This window comes from Nerophis lumbriciformis, linkage group LG12 (genome assembly GCF_033978685.3).
Source record: "Nerophis lumbriciformis linkage group LG12, RoL_Nlum_v2.1, whole genome shotgun sequence".
NCBI lineage: Eukaryota > Metazoa > Chordata > Actinopteri > Syngnathiformes > Syngnathidae > Nerophis > Nerophis lumbriciformis.
The window spans coordinates 7192151-7215645 of record NC_084559.2 but is presented as its reverse complement, the minus strand read 5'-3'; the positions used below and the strand labels follow the sequence as shown (position 1 = coordinate 7215645).

Here is a 23495-nt window from a genome sequence, read left to right as displayed (position 1 = left end):
TATATTTATATACATATATATATATATACATATATACATATATATATATATACATATATATATATACATATATATATATATATATACATATATATATATAAATATATATATACATATATAAATATATATACACATATATAAATATATATACATACACACACATACATACACACATACACACACGCATAGGTGTATGTTTACACACACACAAACAAACAATGTGGGGGAGGGGCAGTAGACAATGACAAATATAAGGGCTGTCAAATGATTAATTACTTGCCTGCATATTAATCTGATTTCAAAATGGTATCATTTGACAGCGCATACGTTTATATTCCCTTCTTTTGTGAGTCTCTTTGCGCATCCATCTATTTGAAAAAGTAATATTTAATTGTGATTAATCACATGTAAGCCATAACAAACCTATGATTAATCCGATTAAACATAATGGTTTGGCAGCACTCATCATTGAAGGGTGCTTCGTCACCTAATAGGGTAAGATATCGATGGCATACATGAACCTACTGAATTGAACTGATTTTAGCATAATGAATGTGCAACAGGAAAGAATGGATAGTGAAGGCACCTTAAGGAGAGATCCTGGCTCACATTACATTAACAATCAACATGGCTCTGCCCCACCCTACTGCTGCGTCATTACAGTGTTAAAAATGAAACTATACTGGAAATATGAGATTACATCCATATTCTAAAGAGAGGAATTAGTAGAACTGAGAGCATTGCAGGCCGTGCATTAGGTTGGTGACAGATAATCTCATTTCCTTAGATGTCCCACATTGACATGATAGTGCCTCTCTTCAGCCTCTTATCATACTCTGTCAAATCTGGCACACGATATAAATCCTCAACACGTGATGACCCGAGTGGGACATGACTGTGCACAAATAAGTATATTTAAAAAGACTGGCCTGGCCTCTTTGACAACTGTAATGGCAACGCGGGGGAGGGGCAGTAGGCATTGAACAGACCGATCAAATGAACAATGAGCAGTCCAACAATCCAATGTTTTCTGAGTGGTGTTATTCCCAGGCCAGATTTGGTCAATGGTCTGCCAGTTGTGGCATCATGTCTTTCATCATTGAGGCTTTAACCGAATTTTACAGACCATAGGGCGTACCGGAGTATAAGGCGCACTGCCGACGAATGGTCTATTTTCAATCTTTGTTCATATATAAAGGCGCCAGATTATAGGGTGCATTAAAGGAGTCGTATTATTATGATTATTTTCTAAATGTAAAAGTATTCCTTGTGGTCTACATAACATGTAATGCTGGTTCTTTGCTCAAAATGTTGCATAGATGATGTTCTACACATCATCTTCAACTCACTTTCTGACAGTCTCTTCAGGATGCACCGTTTTGTGGGCGCTCTTATTTACGTGCCTCCACTTGGACAGCGTCTTCTCCCCGTCATCTTTGTTGTTACGATGTAGCGTGCAAGGACGGAAGTGGAAGAAGTGTCAAAAGATGGCACTAACTGTTTTAATGACATCCAGACTTTACTTCAATCAATAACGGAGCAGCATTGATTGATTGATTGATTGAGACTTTTATTAGTAGGTTGCACAGTGAAGTACATATTCCGTACAATTGACCACTAAATGGTAACACCCCAATAAGTTTAAGTTAATAGTTTAAGTCGGGGTCCACTTAAATTGATTCATGATACAGATATATACTATCAGATATATACTATCATCATAATACAGTCATCACACACACACATCACATTGAATTATTTACATTATTTACAATCCGGGGTGTGGAGGGGGGGGGGGGGGGAGGGGGGGGGGGGGGGGTTGGTTGTTATCATCAGTCATCAACAATTGAGAACAGAGAAATGGATATTGGAACAGTGTAGGTCTGACTTGGTAGGATATGGACAGCAAGTAGTGGGCAGAGAGAGAGAGAGAGAGAGAGAGAGAGAGATCAGAAGGCACACGAAAAAGTATCTACATTTGATTGTAGAAGCATTTGACAGTCGAAGCATTTAAGTCCCATCTTAAAACTCATTTGTATACTCTAGCCTTTAAATAGCCCCCCTGTTGGACCAGTTGATCTGCCGTTTCTTTTCTTTTCTCCTCTGCTCCCCTTTTCCTTGAGGGGGGGGGGCACAGGTCCGGTGGCCATGGATGAAGTGCTGGCTGTCCAGAGTCGGGACCCGGGGTGGACCGCTCGCCTGTGCATCGGCTGGGAACATCTCTACGCTGCTGACCCGTCTCCGCTCGGGATGGTGTCCTGCTGGCCCCACTATGGACTGGACTCTTACTATTATGTTGGATCCACTATGGACTGGACTCTCACAATATTATGTCAGACCCACTCGACATCCATTGCTTTCGGTCTCCCCTAGAGGGGGGGGGGTTACCCACATATGCGGTCCTCTCCAAGGTTTCTCATAGTCATTCACATCGACGTCCCACTGGGGTGAGTTTTTCCTTGCCCGTATGTGGGCTTTGTACCGAGGATGTCGTTGTGGCTTGTGCAGCCCTTTGAGACACTTGTGATTTAGGGCTATATAAATAAAGATTGATTGATTGATTGATTGATTGATTGATTGTTTACATTTGATTATTAACAACAATCCGGGGAGGGTGTTAGTTTAGGGTTGTAGCTGCCTGGAGGTGAACTTTTATTGCGGTTTTGAAGGAGGATAGAGATGCACTTTCTTTTATACCTGTTGGGAGCGCATTCCACATTGATGTGGCATAGAAAGAGAATGAGTTAAGACCTTTGTTAGATGGGAATCTGGGTTTAACGTGGTTAGTGGAGCTCCCCCTGGTGTTGTGGTTATGGCGGTCATTTACGTTAAGGAAGTAGTTTGACATGTACTTGGGTATCAGGGAGGTGTAGCGGATTTTATAGACTAGGCTCAGTGCAAGTTGTTTTACTCTGTCCTCCACCCTGAGCCAGCCCACTTTGGAGAAGTGGGTAGGAGTGAGGTGTGATCTGGGGTGGAGGTCTAGAAGTAATCTGACTAGCTTGTTCTGGGATGTTTGGAGTCTAGATTTGAGGGTTTTGGAGGTGCTAGGGTACCAGGAGGTGCATGCGTAATGGAAAAAGGGTTGAACGAGAGTTCCCGCCAGAATCCTCATGGTGCTTTTGTTGACCAGAGAGGAGATTCTATAGAGAAATCTCGTTCGACTGTTGACCTTTTTGATGACCTTGGTTGCCATTTCATCACAGGAAAGATTAGCCTCTAGAATGGAACCTAGGTAGGTGACCTCATCTTTCCTGGTGATAACAATGTCACCCACTTTTATAGTGAAGTCATTGACTTTCTTCAGGTTGATGTGGGACCCAAATAGGATGGATTCCGTTTTACCCAAGTGTATGGATAGCTTGTTGTCAGCGAGCCAGGTGCAAGTTCTACAGAGTTCAGCACTGAGGATTTTCTCCACCTGTGACTTGTCCTTGTCTGATACCAGCAGGGCCGAGTCATCAGCAAACAAGAACAATTCACAGTCGCATGCTGATGACAAGTCGTTTATGTATACTAGGAACAGTAAAGGCCCCAATACACTGCCTTGGGGGACTCCACAGCTCACCGAGAGGGGGGGGGGACACGGTGCCGTTCACCTCTACCACCTGTTCCCTCCCCTCCAAGTAAGATTGCATCCAGCTCGATGAGGTTTTGTTAAATCCGATTGCTCTGAGCTTATCCAACAGTATAGCGTGGTTAACGCTGTCAAAGGCCTTCTGAAGGTCCAGCATGACCATGCCCACGTCCACCTCATGTTTGATGTGGTCGCTCACATAGAGAAGGCATGTGTCAGTGGAGTGGTTAGTTCTGAAGTCAGATAGAGAAGGCATGTGTCAGTGGAGTGGTTAGTTCTGAAGTCAGATAGAGAAGGCATGTGTCAGTGGAGTGGTTAGTTCTGAAGTCAGATAGAGAAGGCATGTGTCAGTGGAGTGGTTAGTTCTGAAGTCAGATAGAGAAGGCATGTGTCAGTGGAGTGGTTAGTTGTGAAGTCAGATAGAGAAGGCATGTGTCAGTGGAGTGGTTAGTTGTGAAGTCAGATAGAGAAGGCATGTGTCAGTGGAGTGGTTAGTTCTGAAGTCAGATAGAGAAGGCATGTGTCAGTGGAGTGGTTAGTTCTGAAGCCGGATTGTAATTTGTACATGAGTTTATTGGTGGCAAGGTAACTATCGACCTGTTCATAAACTATTTTCTCCATTACTTTCGAAATGAAACTGAGAATAGAAACAGGTCGGTAGTTGCCAGGTTCCAATTTGCTTCCTTTTTTAAAGAGGGGAGTTACTCTTGCTATCTTAAAATCTTTTGGTACTTGGCCTTGTGAAATTGAGAGGTTTATTATGTGCGTGATGATCGGGGCAATGATGGAGGCAGAGTCCCTGAGGAAACTGGAGGGGATATTGTCAAGGCCGGTGGCATCTCCTCATCCGGAAACAACAACACAGGAAATGTGTTCCGTGAAAAACCGTCCGACCGGAACTGTCTAATAAGTAAAGTTCCTTGGGTGAATAATATAAAGTCACTACACCAGTAAGTTTTAGTGCTTTCATGGTGAGTTTACTGACAGATATAAGTAAGAACTTTACACTACTTCATATTAGAAATGGCAACAGTGGAGGATGAATGTCACATAACAAGAAGATAGAAAAAAAGAAGCTTATCGACTATGGTGTCGCCACAGACTACAAAGGCGGACCACACAATTTTTCAGAATTTATGCAGGTCCCAAATACAGATCAGCAGGTACCAGAAGGTAAGAACATTTTCTTTTGCATAATATTGCGAAACAAAACGGCAGATAATGTCTTACCTTATACACACAGCATAATAATACTCCTATGTTGAAGCACAGTACAATCCATCAAGCGGTGTGGCTTCAGAGCTTACCAAAGTCCTACTAAAACATTTTCACAGATTTGTGAGCGCCGTGTGTAATGTTCTATATTTTCAATGGAACATATAAAATGTTGGTGTTGTTTACTTGAGTCATTTTGCCATCACATTGCAGTCTACACAAATCTCTTATGTTCGACTGCCATCTACTGGTCACACTTATTACACCATGTACCAAATACAATTGCTTCAAGATGGGTAAGCAAAACCAGAATTATTCTGTACATTAGGCACACCAGGTTATAAGGCGCACTGTCAAGTTTTGAGAAAAAAAATGGATTTTAAGTGCGCCTTATAGTCCGGAAAATACGGTACTTCCCTATTCTAGCATGAAAATATTTATTCAATATCTGACAGACTCTGTTTGACTGAGATACAAATGCAGTACTGCCGTGTTACAGACACCATTATACAATTAAGGTATGTAAATTGCGACTTATCGTCCTGTGCTCCTAATAAGTGTAATTTAATTTGTTTTCCCTAAAATGTGGTGGGTGCATCTTATATACTGGTGCGCTCTATAGTCCGGAAATTACGGTAGATAATCTTTGACTATCGTTTTTACGGTAGGCTCTTAAAAACAGCAAGGCACTCCTGTTGTATACACTGTACAAATAACTGCATAATTTACAGTAAAAAAAACTGGCAGCCCAGTTGCCAATATTTTAGTGTAAAAGTAACAGTGATACCTTTTTTTTCCCAATTACTGTAATGCACTGTAAAAACAACAAACATATTTTTTGGTTAAAAAAATAATTGGTAGCTCAATTTCTAGAATTTTAAAATGAAAATAATAAGCACAGTACATTTTTTGGTAACATTCTGGTGACTGAGCTACCAGTTTGTTCGCCATAAAATCTACAGTTGTTTTTACAGTGCATTACTGTAAATGGAAAAACAGCACCACTGTTATTTTTACAATTAAAGTCTGGTGACTGAGCTATTCATTTTGAACCGTAAAATCTACATATTTTTTACACTGTGGTCAAGGCTATTTTTTTTCCCTAAAATTCGTAACTATGACCAAATAAATAGAGCAAAAATCAAATGTCTACTGTAGAGGACACAGGTTTTTTTCAGGAATATATAAAAACAAGACTAATAGTTCGCCCCCTCCCCCCCGTAGTTGAATATCCCTGACATAGACTGTAGAGATGTAGAAATGGAGGAATGTGCTTACCGGAAGGATCGGAGCTTCGCACAGTGAGCTCGTATGTCAAATCTGGGAGGAAAGACAAGAAGGTGACACTTTTTTCAAGTGGAAATGACATTTGAACATTTATTATTGTTGGGGCACAACAACTCAGTCCTTGCATAAGGTGTTCTTTTAACAGGATTATTCAGAGCAGTAGTGTCCAAAGTGTGGCCCAGGGTCCATTTGTGACCTGCAGCTAATTTACTAACGGCCTGCGGCACATTCTACAAATACTACATCAAAAAACCCAAGTTAACTAAAAAAGCGTAGAGGTGAAATGTAATGAGAAAATAGTTGCAATGTTGACTCTAAAAACACAAAGCTGCCATGAAGGCTGTTTTTCATTTCAACCTATTATTGCCTAAAACATCAATCAAAATCAATGCTGTTCTGAATTATTGAATTATTATTATAAATAAATGATAAATGGGTTATACTTGTATAGCGCTTTTCTACCTTCAAGGTACTCAAAGCGCTTTGACACTACTTCCACATTCACACACTGATGGAGGGAGCTGCCATGCAAGGCGCTAACCAGCAGCCATCAGGAGCAAGGGGTGAAGTGTCTTGCCCAAGGACACAACGGACGTGACTAGGATGGTAGAAGGTGGGGATTGAACCCCAGTAACCAGCAACCCTCCGATTGCTGGCACAGCCACTCTACCGTGCCAACGAAATGAGAATTTGCAAGTTATATGATGTATCACATTGTACAAACCTCGTTTCCATACGAGTTGGGAAATTGTGTTAGATGTGAATATAAACGAAATACAATCATTTTCAACCCATATTCAATTGAACGCACTACAAAAACAACATATTTGATGTTCAAACTGATAAACATTTTTTTTTTGCAAATAATCATTAACTTTAGAATTTGATGCCAGCAACACGTGACAAAGAAGTTGGGAAATGTGGCAATAAATACTGATAAAGTTGAGGAATGCTCATCAAACACTTATTTGGAACATCCCACAGGTGAACAGGCAAATTGGCAACAGGTGGGTGCCATGATTGGGTATAAAAGTAGATTCCATGAAATGCTCAGTCATTCACAAACAAGGATGGGGCGAGGGTCACCACTTTGTCAACAAATGCCTGAGCAAATTGTGCAAAAAGAATAATGTTCGTGTTGGAGGAGTCGTGAATGAATGAAATATGAAATCCGTGCTGCAGTTGCTGCTGGGCCACAACATTAGGTACACCTGCAGACTGCAGCACGGATTTCATATTTCATTCATTCACAACTCCTCCAACATGAACCTTATTCTTTTGGCACTTTTGGCTTCTTATTAAATAACTTTTTCAAATACATTCAATCTTGCTCGTGGAAACTTTACGTGTGGGCTTTAGTTGATATAACACTCCCGTCAGGGGTTGCATTCTACGCCGGGGGTGCATTATCCGGCACAACACCTGGAACCTGACGCTACAAGGTGTGTGTGTGTGTGGGGGATGGGGGGGTATATTGTAGCGTCCCGGAAGAGTTAGTGCTGCATGGGATTCTGGGTATTTGTTCTGTTGTGTTTATGTTGTCTTACTGTGCGGATGTTCTCCCAAAATGTGTTTGTCATTCTTGTTTGGTGTGGATTTACAGTGTGGCGTATATTTTTAACAATGTTAAAGTTGCTTATACGGCCACTCTCAGTGTAAACTGCATCGCTGTTGATGAAGTATGCTTTGCATTCACGTGTGTGTGCGTACAGAAGCCGCTCATGTCTTGTGACTGGGCGGGCACGTTGTTAGAAGGGATGAAAAGCAGACGTGACGTCAGCTCGTAGAGAACGTTAAAAGCAGTGCCTGTAAGGCACGCCCCCAAGACTGTGGAATACGAGATATAATGACTGATGAACACCTTCGTTCGATAATGAAGGTTGCCTCAGCTCAAAGCCTGAGCCCCGACATTAATGAACTAGCATCCAAGAAAAGATGGCAGGTATCTGGTTTGGGCACATCAGATTAGATCAGTGTGTTGCAAACTGAGCAGTTTAAAGTCCTGAATGGTTGGTTTATTCATTATTTTATTTTAAAATTTATTAGCCTGTGGAAAATGTTAATGTTGATATTTACTTCAGAAGGCTGCAAGTAGAAAATATTTGTATTTAAATTGTATTTGATATGGCATTGATGTATTTTAATTATTATTATTTGAAACTGGATTTTGCATGTCACTATAAAGTTATATAAGCCTTGCTTGTTCAATATTTAATGCAAAACTTGTTTGGGTCTCTATCAAAAAGGTTATTTGTTCAACCTTGGCCCGTGGCTTTGTTCAGTTTTAAATTTTGGCCCACTCTGTATTTGAGTTTGACACCCCGATCTAGAGATTTAAATGTTGAAAGTAGAAATTAAAAATATGTATTGACTTATTTTTAATACTTTTATGAGTGCAGCCCTTTTGGATCCGCAATCATTTGTGTGTTTTCTAAACTGTCATTGCTCATAAAAAAAAATAAAAAAAAATAAAATCAATGTTATTATGAATTATTGAACTAATTAAGGGGGGGGGTAAAACTGTTACATATTTTGTGAAAACTGGGTTTTCTTTGACAAAAATGGCATAAAATGTTTTTTTAAAAGTGTTTTAACTTTATACCGACAGATTGACATGAAGCTGATCAATAGATTTAGGCGTTAAAGAATACAAATATATAATAAATATATGACCAGACCCGGACCAAACTTGAGGAGAGACCTACAGGTTAGAAAAATCTATATTGTATGGGTTTTGAAAATGAAAAACATCAAAATGCTTTAATTTTGCAGTGTGCTGTCCTCAGTGGCAAAAGTTTGGACACCCCAGATTTAGAGTTTAGAGGAAAATTATAAAGGTAAAGGCATTTGGTTGCTTTAGAGAATGTTCATTAGATCCCTGCTTTACTTGTGATTCAGCATTTATTTTCTTTGCTCAAAATTGTACATTTTCTTTCATTTTTTTATTTATTTTGACTTCAACGGAAAGTGGTCTGATGCCTGTACAGTGCAACCTCCATTTACCAACCCCCCTTATTGTGCAAACGTTTCTTTCTATTCACGAAAGACAAATTGCTTTGGTGCACGAACCTTGTCCCAGTGTACAAACATTTCAGCCAACCATTTTGTTCCCGGCAGCATAGCGATTGTTGGCGGGCTATATCATCTCTGTGCTCATTCAGTCAGTAGAGCAGTGTTGTCGTTAGCTCTGTGCTAGGTGCTACCTTGTGTGCTTTTTTTAATTTTATTTTTATTTTTACAACGTTTCTATAGTTCTGGTAGCTCATATGAATCCAAATAAAGCAATGGACAAGCGATGTGTGGTTTGAAACATTCAGGAAGTATCCAGAGCACTGCCGATACTGAAGTTCCTCTGCAAGTGTTTCTTAAAGTGCAAAACTGTATCTGAAATGCTGTGAGGGGCATATTACAGGGTTTAAAGCAGGGGTGTCAAACGTACGGCCCATGGGCCAAGTTTAGAGCCGCAAACAGGTTTTATGCGGCCCACAAGATGAGTTTGCTTAGTATAAAATTAAGCTGAAATTGAAAGAAACTGCTGATCTAAAAGTGTCCACTGGGTGTCGCAATATCAACTCTGTTGGGCAAGCAAACGCTTGATACCGGGGCCAAGCAAGAGGTACGCAGTAAAGCGCATGTAGCTATGGTAACGCGTGACGGTGGCTCCTCCCTTTGAACAAATGAAACGCAAAACCTGCAGTTGTAGGTCTTCTACTTCGAACGCATTGTTCTTTGGCCCCTAAGTGAGTGTAACTCAACCATCTTCAACGGTTTCTACCTCCGTGTGTGTAGTTTGTTGAGTTAGCACAAGGTTAATACCTGGACATGACAAATGAGGTATTTAATACCTAGAAGTTTGTTTGTTTTGTTCAATACCAGAGAGGCTGTGACTTCATGTTTATTGGCTTTGTAGATACATTGAGACGAAGTCTGAGTTTGTTGTGTTTTTCAAACCTCAGAATTTGAAGTGTTTTGTCAAGAGGATTATTTGTGATTTGTGTATTTTCAGAATGTGCTTGTTCTATTTTTGGCCAAAGTAAAACAAGGAAAACAGTATGAATTTGTCTTTGTTTTTAAGTTATCATGCCATGATTTTACCAGTCCGGCCCACCTGGGAATAGATGTTCCTCCATGTGGTCCCTGAGCTAAAGTGACTTTGACACATACGGTTTAGATCCTCAAAAATAGGCTTTTTTTAATAAGCGCATCTATTATTAATGGCTTCTCACCATTCAAAGGGAGTACAACAAGATCCCATAACAGATTGAGCGTCCACTATTTTTCTTATTCCTCTATCAGTTTGCAGTTCCCAAGCATTTACTTACTAAAGGAGATTCCAAAAGTAAGGTGGAGGAGAAGAATCACCTGTGCATTGCTGCTGTAGTCGGCGGATCTCTGCATGCAGCCCCTTCAGTGTGTTGGCGTGGTCCTGCTGGAGGAAGAGCAGGTTTTTCTGTGCGCTGTGCAGCTGATTCTCCAGCGGAACGTTGGCTGATGCCATGGCTACTCCCATCCACATACGCCAGGGGAAAGACAGGAAAAATAGGGTGACGTCAGGTACATATTATGGGACGTGAAAAAAAATGATTACTGCAAATATAAGCAAGCCTACTAAGCATAAACAATGACTCTTCTCCATTTGAATGGAATGACAAAGACATGCACCTGGGGATAGGCCCCTCCCACCTCCAAAGATATGCACCTGGGGATAGGTTGATTGGCAACACTAAAAATGTTGTCTATCTATCTGTGTTGGCCATGTGATGAGGTGGTGACTTGTCCAGGGTGTAACCCGCCTTCCGCCCGAATGCAGCTGAGATAGGCTACGGCACCCCCGCGACCCCGAAAGGGACAAGTGGTAGAAAATGGATGGATGGACACAGGCAGGTAAGCGACCGTCAACAATGAACCAGGAATGGACATCGGCCTTTATGTCAACCGTGTAACAACTTCATACAATTATTATTATAGTGGTGGTCAAAAGTTTACATACACTCGTAAAGAACATCGTGTAATGGCTGTCTTGAGTTTCCAATCATTTCTACAAGTCTTATTTTTTTCTGATAGAGTGATTGGAGCACATACTTGTTGGTCATAAAAAACATTCATGAAGTTTGGTTAAGAATGTGGAGGTAATCCTCCTTTTTCATTGTCCCATTTACTCTCTGTAAAGCACCAGTTCCATTGGCAGCAAAACAGGCCCAGAGCATAATACTACCACCACCATGCTTGACAGTAGGTATGGTGTTCCTGGGATTAAAGGCCTCACCTTTTCTCCTCCAAACATATTGCTGGGTATTGTGGCCAAACAGCTCCATTTTTGTTTCATCTGACATCACATGGACAAAGTTAAGACCTTCTGGAGCAAAGTTCTGTGGTCAGATGAAACAAAAATGGAGCTGTTTGGCCACAATACCCATTATGTTCTTTACAAGTGTATGTACACTTTTGACCACCACTGTTTATGTATAATGTTGTGTATACCGGCTATTTCCCTGCCATTGTCTGTATTAACCAGAATAATGCTGTTTGGTATGTGTGGATGTAGCTGAACAACTCATAGCTGATGTCCTCTTTTCCTTTTGTCTCAGACTGGTTGAGACTAACCCTCACGACCCCAAAAAGGGACAAGCGGTAGAAAATGGATGGTTGAAACTGACTGGACAGCCGCTCTGCTGATTGCAGCCGAGTATTGCACTCAATTTTGCCTCAAGAGGTCATTAACCAACAATAAATTCCACATAATTGACTAAGTCATTATGCCCCTCCCTAAAATAAACACACAAAAGGGAAGCCCAGTCTTTAAGAAACCTTACTATTCTTTCAACCCCAACACCATTTAGTGGATGTCCATGTCTCCAAAAAGCATTATCATCATCTACCAGGAACAAAATAAAGTGGGTGCGGCATTTTTTTTATTATTGATCTTTGTAAGATGTCTCATGCGAGCAAGTAAAGCGTCTTTTAGTCTACATTCCTCTTGTGTGCTTCCAGAACATCCCAAGGCCTTACACTCTAAATAATGCCAGCAACATGCTCATGCCTTTCACATAATGAAGAGGAAAAGGGAATCATATAAAAACCAAAACACAGAGAAAAAGGGCAGCTATTGGTGAGCCATACAGGCAGAGGAGATCATCCATTATTGATGAGTAATGTGCCGTCCTTCCGGTAAAGGCTGCCAGTGCGAGTATGGCTCTCATCCCAGCCCTTTCCTAGAATAGCTTGGATTGCTTTCCATTTTTGCAACGGTATGACCTCAGTCAGCAAGAACATGAGTCATGCCATTACATGAAGGTGACAGCGGACTGAAATAATTAAAGGCAGGAGGTTGGAGCTGGAAGATAATGAAAGTAGTGTGGGGGTAAATGCAGAAACAGACATTTGCATCTGTTCAAAAAGCTACTGAATGTTCCAGATAAAACATCAATAATGAATGAACTGCAGCCGCATTGAACATTAGCCATCCTCGTCTTAGCACTATCAGATGCAGTCCAATCCTTATACCGACAAATATGCTAATTGAGCTCTGCTACTGTAGGGCTGCACATAAAATACAAATAAAAATGTCTACATGGGATATTAATTACTAAGTGTTGACATGTTTTATTTGACTGATAGAGCTGCATCACAAACACACTGCCATTGTAGTTCAAACACACACTGCACCGTGTCTTCCTCACTATCACCATACCCCACTGAGCCACGCCATCCATGACGAGTTGGCCGCGCCGCCCTGGAAGGCGAGGCTCACTGGCTATCAGTTCAAAAGAGGAGCAATTGCATTACGTCATGGACTTTTATTTTGCCTTTATTACCCAATTAAATGTACTTTGATCACTTCTATTAAAAAGTCAACCCATCAATTGTCCTTCCAAGACTTCCCAATAGACTGTCAAAAAGACCATTGAGAGTTTATTTAACCTTAAAGGGGAACTGCACTTTCATTCACAATCCTTATGCTAGACAATCACACACGTTTTTCTTGTTTTGATTCATTCTAACTCGTAAAAACAATGGAGGTAATGGGATTCGCTCTATTCCGCCCAAAGCGCTCTAAAAAAAAATCCAAATACCTCAGTTTTAAATACACGCTCTAAGTACATATGTAATGTGGTAAAACAGGCACGTTCATTGCGTAATATGTATGTATTTTGCTCATTTTACACATACATCCATGCAATCATTTTACAGACACATCACAACGTGTGCTATTTGCTTCAACAACAACAACTTCTCCTAATCATGGCAGACTCCAGGAGAGCCAAAAACGACAACTTTGGGACAAATGATGATCAGAACTAGAGGTGGGAATCTTTGGCCACCTCACTTTAGGATTCAGGAGCTACGATTCGATTAAAAATCGATTATTGATGGATCTTTAATTTATGTATGTTGATGCAGTTTTACATTTCTTTTTGTTTCACTAAATAAGAGTTTATTACTTGTAACTTAAAAAAAACTCAATTCATTTGTAATAAGAAACAGTTAAATTAATTCCCACATTTATTAAATTAATGAAAATGTGTGTAAAACTGGACCATAAGTGCCCGATAGTAAAGGAGCTGGTCGGATCTCTCGGTGAGGTAGCTCGCTGCAGTCAGACAAGTTTTTCCTTCCTTATTTTATTTACAGAAAATAAATTGATCTTCGATTATTGACGTATACTAATTGATTGAATACCTACCCTAACCTATCCCATAACCCCGGAGGGTCGTTGGGGCACCACAGACGATCTGTTGACCAGCTCTCTCCATCCCTCTCTGTCCTCAGCAGCTCTCATTGCCTTAGTGAGTTTCAGGTGAGTCCATTCTCCGATGTTATCTTCCCATCTTTTCTTTTGTCTCCCTGGTCTCCTGCCACCTTGTACGGTGCCTTGCAGGATGGTTTTTGCAAGGCCTGAGGATCTGGTGATGTGTCCGTACCACCTCAGTTTCCGCTTTATGACCGTGGTGAGCAGATCATCCTGTGGGCCGATGGCTTGGCTGATCTTTTGCCGGACTTCTTCGTTTGTGACATGTTGGGTGTAGGAGATACCCATGAGTCTTCTGTAGCATCTCATCTCCGTGTTATGAATTATTTTCTGCAGCTCTGCTGTAAGGGTCCATGTTTCACAGGCGTAAAGGAAGATCGACATTACAAGTGAGCGCTGTAATCTCACCTTTGATGCCAGACTGATGTTTGTGTCTTTCCATATGGGCTTGAGTTTTGCCAGGGCAGCAGTTGTTTGAGGACTTCTGGCAAGGACTTCCTGTTTGGATCCTTCATCGGACACGATTGCACCGAGGAACTTGAAGTTTGACACCGTGTCCAGTGCCTGTCCATTGACTTTGATGTCTGAGCGGATGCCATTGTTGTTGTTGGTCATCATTTTGTTTTTTTCAGCATGGATTTCCGTTCCATAGACTCGGGAGGTGGTATCAAGCCTTTCAACTACACTGGCAAGTTCTCTTTCTTCTCCAGCTAGCCCATCGATATCATCGGCAAAACGGAGGTTGGTGATTGGTCTGCCTCCAATGCTGACAGTTCCTTCATGATCTGCTAGGGCATCCGTCATGATACGCTCCAGAAAGATGTTGAAGAGAATGGGAGAGAGAAGGCATCCTTGGCGCACTCCAATTGTTGTCCTGAACCAGTCTCCGATAGCGCCGTTGTAGAGAACTGCGCTGGTAGCTTTATTGTACAGATGTTGAATGACTCTGACAAGGTTAGGACTGATGTTGTATTTCCTCATGGTTGCACATAGTGCAGCATGCCATACCCGGTCAAAGGCTTTCTTAAAGTCTACAAACACATGGTAAAGGCGTTGTTGATGCTGCAGGTGTCTCTCACAAATGATTCTCAAGTTGAAAATCAGTTCTGTGGTGCTTCGCCCTGCTCTAAATCCAGCCTGTTCTTCAGCTATGATCAGTTCAGCTTGGGGTTTTAACCTATTTAGTATTATTTTCAGTAGGACTTTGCTGGGATGGCTAATAAGACTGATGGTACGGTAGTTTTGGCACAGTTGGAGATTGCCTTTTTTCGGAAGTGTTATGATAAGTGACTGGGGTCCATGATGTAGGCCACTCACCACACTGCCAGATTTTGTTGCACAGGATGGTGAGGGTGTCGATCATGGCTTCTCCCCCTGCTTGTACGAGCTCAGCTGGGATGTTGTCCACTCCGGCTGCTTTTCCTTTTTTCAGTGCTCGGATTGCTGCCTCAACTTCTTCACGGACGATGGGGAGTGTATCTTCATCCTCTGTGGATTGAGGACATGTCAGGATTGTTGGATCTCCGCTTGCCGTGTGGTTGTAGAGCTCAGAGCAGTATTCTGTCCACCTGTCTAGGATCTTCTGTTCTTCCGCTAGGCATTCACCGGTCTTGCTCTGGATTGCAGAGACTCTGGTTTGTTTTGCTCTTGTTAGCTCCTTAACAGTTTGATATGCCTTCTTGGTGTTGTTGTTGGCATTCAGGCTGTTCTCTATTTCTTGGCACTTTCCCTCAATCCAGTTCTGTTTTGCTGACTGTATGTCTTTCTTGATGCTCTTATTGATTACTCTATAAGCATCAGATCCTTCAGGTGAGTTCTTACTCTTCTTCAGGGCTCTCCGCTTGTCACACAAGTCTAGCAGTTCATTAGTGACCCAAGGTTTCTTCTTTGGGCGGAGTTTGCCAAGGATCTCAGTGGCTGTTTCGGTTACGACTTTATTCAACGTGGTGGTCATGCTATTGACATCAATTTCTTTTGCACCTAAGATGAGCAGTGGTGCAAACCTCCCTCCTATCCTTGTCTTAAAGACTTCTGCCACCTCAGGGTCTCGCAGTTTGTCCAGATCGAACTTCATTCTAGTGCACTTAGAGCTTTTGATCTTCTTCAAGCATCAGGGCGAGGTCATGGTCAATCCCAATGTCTGCTTTTGGAAAGCTGCGCGTCCTGCCAGTATTGACGCTTGAGCGAAAGCGCTTCTTGACCAAGATGTAATCGATCTGGTTGTGGTACTCTCCACCGGGACTGTGCCAGGTCCATCGTCTGGAGGCCTTCTGGGGGCCAAGTGTGTTCACCAGCAACAGATTGTTGTACCTGGCAAACTCCAAGAGCCTTCCGCCTCAATCGTTGGTCTCACTGTTGCTGTATAGACCACATGACCACACAATTGATTGAATGCACAGACTATAAATTATATGACTTTGAATATGATGTTGACCCAGAAAACCATCTGTTCAACTCAATCAATACTACTTGTGACTACTATACCGAAGAACAATTTAATGATAATGTTAGTTTAGATAATACATTTTCTTTAATACATTCCAACTGTAGAAGCTTATTTGCTAATTTCTCAAAGATTGACGAATATTTGAAGACTCTAAATGGCAAATTCAAAATAATAGCACTTTCTGAAACATGGATCGATAAAGACAGAGGTATCGATTTCTCCATTGATGGGTATGAGTTGTATCAGAGTGGAGGGGGAGACACACAGGTCCTGTGGCCATGGATGAAGTGCTGGCTGTCCAGAGTCGAGACCCGGGGTGGACCGCTCGCCTGTGCATCGGTTGGGAACATGTGTGCGCTGCTGACCCGCCTCCGCTCGGGATGGTTTCCTGCTGACCCACTATGGACTGGACTCTCACTATTATGTTGGATCCACTATGGACTGGACTGTCACAATATTATGTCAGACCCACTTGACATTCTTTGCATTCGGTCTCCCCTAGAGAGGGGGGGGGGTTACCCACATATGCGGTACCCTCCAAGGTTTCTCATAGTCATTCACATCGACGTCACACTGGGGTGAGTTTTTCCTTGCCTTTATGTGGGCTCTGTACCGAGGATGTCGTTGTGGCTTGTGCAGCCCTTTGAGACACTTGTGATTTAGGGCTATATAAATAAACATTGATTGATTGATTGATTGATTGACTTGTTGGAGTGCTAATCAGGCATATTTGGTCAATCCATGACTGCAAGCTATTCGATGCTAACATGCTATTTAGGCTAGCTGTATGTACATATTGCATCATTATGCCTCGTTTGTAGTTATATTTGAGCTCATTTAATTTCCTTAAAGTCCTCTTAATTTGATTTATATGTGCATGTGTCATGACACATTATCTGTATGTAATATTGGCTGCATTTCTCTGAGTTGTTTGTGTGCCATGTTGTTCCAGACCACATCTATACCTTTGGCCATTAAAAGCCAGTCATTTCCAGGAGTTATATCACCTTCTGAGTAGCCTCTGATTTACTAATGTTTTCTAATGTTGTAAAATTGTGTAGAATAAATATTACATTTCAACATTTCTTTCAACAAAGATTTGCGTCAGCCTATAACAGTCATTTTGATAGTAGGCTAATATAGCTAATATAGACACTTACATCAAGTGTTGCCTTCATTATAACACTTATACAAGGCTTGAAATTTTTTGCGGCTCCAGACAGATTTTCTTTTTGTATATTTGATTCAATATGGCTCTTTTAACATTTTGGGTTGCCGACCCCTGGGTTAGTGTGTCTGTAATGCAGTGGTGTCAAACGTACGGCCCGAGGGCCGGATCAGGCCCACGAAACAGGTTTTATCCGGCCCGCGGGATGAGTTTGCTAAGTATAAAAATGAACCTGAAATTTTTTAACAAAAGAAACAGCTGTTCTAAATGTGTCCATTAAATGTGGCAATAGCAATTCTTTGTATCTTTGTAGATGATGCTACATATGTACAAGATAAACCACATGATGTTAGTACATCAGTTGAGGAAAATGATTTTGATATCATTTTTTTATCTAGATTGAAAATGAACACCAATGAGTTGACTGATAAACATTATCACATCATTTATTCAGAAAACACAAATAACGACAAATACATCAACATGTGCTGTAAGTGTAAAAAAACCCCAACATCATTATGATTTGTACATTTTCAGAATGTGCTTTTTCTATTTTTAAACAAAAAAATCAATCTGAAGTTGTCTTTATTTTTACGTTATCGTGCCGTGATTTTACTAGTCCGACCCACTTTGGAGTAGATTTTTCTTAATGTGGCCCCCCATCTAAAATGACTTTGACAGCCCTGCTGTAATGGATTCATCGAATATAATAATAATAATGGATTAGATTTTATATTGCGCTTTTCTATTATTAGATACTCAAAGCACTCAGAGAGAAGTGGGAAGCCATCATTCATTCGCACATGGTGGTGGTAAGCTACATTTGTAGCCACAGCTGCCCTGGGGTAGACTGACGGAAGCGAGGCTGCCAGTTTGCGCCTACGGCCCCTCCGACCACCACCTATCATTCATTCACCATTGTGAGCGGCACCGGGGGCAAGGGTGAAGTGTCCTGCCCAAGGACACAACAGCAGCAATTTGGATGTTAAGAGGTGGGGAGCGAACCTGCAACCCTCAGGTTTCTGGCACAGCCACTCTACCCACTACACCATACCGCCCCTTAATATACAGTACATGAACTATTTTCTCATGGGAAAAATGACTTCAGTTCTCGTCTGATTTTGTTTTGGAACGGATTGATAACAAAAACTGAGATAGCACCGAACTGTGTTGTGAGTTTTAGAGCAGCATGTTAGAAACGCCTCTGTATGCTGCAGTGCCGTTACACCGACTTCTCTTTCTGTGGGAAGTATTGCCCACAACAGCAACGTGCTGTCAGGGGAGGCAGTGCCTCACCTTGCCACCAGGGGGGTAAAAGGCCATTAGCTGAGCTCATAAAATATGTTTTAATATTTCTCTTTTGGTCTATGCTTTCTATGTGATTTTGGTGTGGCTCCTGTATATTTTGATCATGTTCATGTTCAAAATCGCGGAAATTCCGTGTTTCCTGATCAAAATAACAAGGCAGACGACACAGGTGGTGCCTCCACACAAAGTGTATTGAGCGTGTGCGTGCTTGTTGCCAGGGGGAAGAGGCAGGCCATGAGGCAGCAAGTACCCCTGCCTCAAAGTAGGGGGCGATATATTGTCAACTTGCCTCAGCAGTACTCTGACTGAGAGAAGTGCTAGCAGACATGTCTCTCCAGCGGAAGCCAGCTTTTTTTCTTTTTAAACTGTATTTATAACAAACATGGCATTTTTATTAGAGTAAGCCAGCGTTTGTGGGTGTTTTTTGTCAAGATGCAAAAATATTGTTTTATTGCTTGGAATTAAATTGAATGAAATGAATGTGTGCCAATATGGAGGATTATATACTGTATGTATCCAAGACAAAATACTTCTCTAAACTGGACTTGAAGACAAAATTAATGTGATCATACAAAATATGTTTTAATGGAGGATAGCTACTGCTGCTTCAGATACAAATACAGAAAGGTAAGATACACTCACAATACTTCATTTATTTTATTAAAAGCAAATGGGACCAAAAAGTATTTAATGACAACGTTATCAAATATGTCTTGGATTTATCATATCACCATTATGATGTTTTTATGAAAGCAAAGTACTCCCTTCTTCTTCCTGTGACTAATGTGCAACCTGCATCAACAATGATTAGAGCTGCACATATCAATTGAAGTAAAAAAGAAAAGCAAAAACTCCAAAAGTATCCATGCCTCACCTGGTGTTTAGTTCACCGCACGCCACTTGTCCATACACTTCTTAGATTGGATTCCCTGATCGAACGTGTCTGTGTTTACAAGCTGCCTTTGAAGGCTGCGTACTTCGCAGTGCGCTTCAAGTTTCAGCACCTGCATTGCGGACAGCACCCGAGCCCGCGAGTGACGTTGCAGCAGCACATCCTCAACAACAAACTGCATGCTCAGCATCAAACTACATCCTCAACAACAAACTGCATGCTCAGCATCAAACTACATCCTCAACAACAAACTGCATGCTCAGCATCAAACTACATCCTCAGCATCAAACTACATGCTCAGCATCAAACTACATCCTCAACAACAAACTGCATGCTCAGCATCAAACTACATCCTCAACAACAAACTGCATGCTCAGCATCAAACTACATCCTCAACAACAAACTGCATGCTCAGCATCAAACTACATCCTCAACAACAAACTGCATGCTCAGCATCAAACTACATCCTCAACAACAAACTGCATGCTCAGCATCAAACTACATCCTCAACAACAAACTGCATGCTCAGCATCAAACTACATCCTCAACAACAAACTGCATGCTCAGCATCAAACTACATCCTCAGCATCAAACTACATCCTCAGCATCAAACTACATCCTCAGCATCAAACTACATCCTCAACAACAAACTGCATGCTCAGCATCAAACTACATCCTCAGCATCAAACTACATCCTCAGCATCAAACTACATCCTCAGCATCAAACTACATCCTCAACATCAAACTACATGCTCAGCATCAAACTGCATGCTCGGCATCAAACTGCATGCTCGGCATCAAACTGCATCCTCGGCATCAAACTACATGCTCGGCATCAAACTACATGCTCAGCATCAAACTACATCCTCGGCATCAAACTGCATCCTCAACATCAAACTGCATGCTCGGCATCAAACTACATGCTCGGCATCAAACTACATGCTCGGCATCAAACTGCATGCTCGGCATCAAACTGCATGCTCGGCATCAAACTGCATCCTCGGCATCAAACTGCATGCTCGGCATCAAACTACATGCTCGGCATCAAACTACATGCTCGGCATCAAACTGCATCCTCGGCATCAAACTGCATGCTCAGCTTTAAACTACATGCTCAGCATCAAACTACATGCTCAGCATCAAACTACATGCTCAGCATCAAACTACATGCACAGCATCAAACTACATGATCAGCATCAAACTACATGATCAGCATCAAACTACATGCTCAGCATCAAACTACATGCTCAGCATCAAACTACATGCTCAGCATCAAACTACATCCTCAGCATCAAACTGCATTCTCAGCATCAAACTGCATGCTCAGCATCAAACTACATGCTCAGCATCAAACTGCATCCTCAGCATCAAACTGCATGCTCAGCATCAAACTGCATGCTCAGCATCAAACTACATGCTCAGCATCAAACTGCATGCTCAGCATCAAACTGCATCCTCAGCATCAAACTACATCCTCAGCATCAAACTGCATCCTCAGCATCAAACTGCATCCTCAGCATCAAACTACATGCTCAGCATCAAACTACATCCTCAGCATCAAACTACATGCTCAGCATCAAACTACATCCTCAGCATCAAACTACATGCTCAGCATCAAACTACATCCTCAGCATCAAACTACATCCTCAGCATCAAACTACATCCTCAGCATCAAACTACATGCTCAGCATCAAACTACATGCTCAGCATCAAACTACATGCTCAGCATCAAACTACATGCTCAGCATCAAACTACATGCTCAGCATCAAACTACATCCTCAGCATCAAACTACATGCTCAGCATCAAACTACATCCTCAGCATCAAACTACATCCTCAGCATCAAACTACATCCTCAGCATCAAACTACATCCTCAGCATCAAACTACATCCTCAGCATCAAACTACATCCTCAGCATCAAACTACATCCTCAGCATCAAACTACATCCTCAGCATCAAACTACATCCTCAGCATCAAACTACATGCTCAGCATCAAATTACATCCTCAGCATCAAACTACATGCTCAGCATCAAACTACATGCTCAGCATCAAACTACATCCTCAGCATCAAACTACATGCTAGCCCTGCTAAACTAAACCCTCCAGCAGCATCAAACTACATGCTAGCCCTGCTAAGCTAAATGAATAACCTACCGCCTTCTGTTTTTCTTTATCGGTGCTGACAAGACACCACCTGAAATGATTACATTGATTCTTTTTACAATGAATGTTGCATTCAATTCTATGAGAATTTAGACACACAACGATCTTTTATTCAGGCCGTTTCTCAGCCATAAACACTGCCTGGACGTCGATGCCAAATTGGAATACAATAAGCAATCAATCAATCAATCAATCAATGTTTATTTATATAGCCCTAAATCACAAGTGTCTCAAAGGGCTGCACAAGCCACAACGACATCCTCGCTTCAGATCCCACGCAATAAGCTCTATTTAAAGCCAACAATAGCAAATTGGAAGACATTTAAAGCCAACAATAGCAAATTGGAAGACATTTAAAGCCAACAATAGCAAATTGGAAGACATTTAAAGCCAACAATAGCAAATTGGAAGACATTTAAAGCCAACAATAGCAAATTGGAAGACATTTAAAGCCAACAATAGCAAATTGGAAGACATTTAAAGCCAACAATAGCAAATTGGAAGACATTTAAAGCCAACAATAGCAAATTGGAAGACATTTAAAGCCAACAATAGCAAATTGGAAGACATTTAAAGCCAACAATAGCAAATTGGAAGACATTTAAAGCCAACAATAGCAAATTGGAAGACATTTAAAGCCAACAATAGCAAATTGGAAGACTTTTAAAGCCAACAATAGCAAATTAGAAGACTTTTAAAGCCAACAATAGCAAATTGGAAGACATTTAAAGCCAACAATAGCAAATTGGAAGACATTTAAAGCCAACAATAGCAAATTGGAAGACATTTAAAGCCAACAATAGCAAATTGGAAGACATTTAAAGCCAACAATAGCAAATTGGAAGACATTTAAAGCCAACAATAGCAAATTGGAAGACATTTAAAGCCAACAATAGCAAATTGGAAGACATTTAAAGCCAACAATAGCAAATTGGAAGACTTTTAAAGCCAACAATAGCAAATTGGAAGACATTTAAAGCCAACAATAGCAAATTGGAAGACATTTAAAGCCAACAATGGAAGACATGTTTGAATGGAACAAGCTAGCTGTGATAGCGCTAGCTTTAGCAGGCGGCTAAGGACAATGTAGCCCCTTGGCGTGCTTACCTTGTGACTACAAACAAGGCGGCCGTTGACGGGAGACGGTAAAGCTGCGGAGGAACGGACGGACGGACGGAAGCCACCGGCGGCTGACTTTAAGGACGCTGCGCCTCGCCTCGCCTCGCCTCGCCTCGCCTGCGTCAAGTCGCTGTCATCTCCCTAAGCGACAAGGCTAAATAAAGAGATGCATCATGGGAAATGCAACAGGAACCGTATCGCTTCGATGATAACGTTCCCTCAAGACTATTCATATTCGACATTCACTCGCAACAATACACACATGAATACATGGAGGTAAAACCACAAATTATATTGACTTTTCTTTTTTTACCGACCTTCATATGTTTAGCGTCAAGCGGCGTCATTGCCATGGCAACAGACACCTGTTCACGAGAGATGGTACCACGTCATCTAGTGGCGGTATTGGATATTGCAAGTGAGCGAGGCGGAGGTTTCTTTTTGTCCTGACGTTGACTTCATTACACGAAGCCTGTTTTATACGTTTCTTTATTTGACAGCTGGAAAAACTGGACTATGTAGGGCACCGCAGCTTTTTATATGAGAGTCTCATTTGTATATGGATTC

General features: G+C 41.5%; 1 protein-coding gene across 2 annotated transcripts in view; it reads right to left on the bottom strand.

Annotated features, from left to right (window-relative positions):
* Window positions 1-23091, bottom strand: part of ccdc92 (coiled-coil domain containing 92) — a 27428-nt gene extending 4337 nt beyond the window's left edge. The window contains exons 1-3 of one of the 2 annotated variants that reach the window (XM_061985829.2): window positions 22917-23091; window positions 10442-10579; window positions 6071-6112 (exon numbers count right to left, since the gene is read on the bottom strand). In XM_061985829.2, the coding sequence (XP_061841813.1) occupies window positions 6071-6112; window positions 10442-10577 (178 nt within the window). In that variant the 5' untranslated portion in view covers window positions 10578-10579; window positions 22917-23091. Of the gene's footprint in view, window positions 1-6070; window positions 6113-10441; window positions 10580-19625; window positions 20208-22916 lie in introns of those variants that run through there. The other variant, XM_072914278.1, reaches the window with a different exon arrangement.
* Between the last annotated feature and the right edge of the window lie 404 nt (window positions 23092-23495).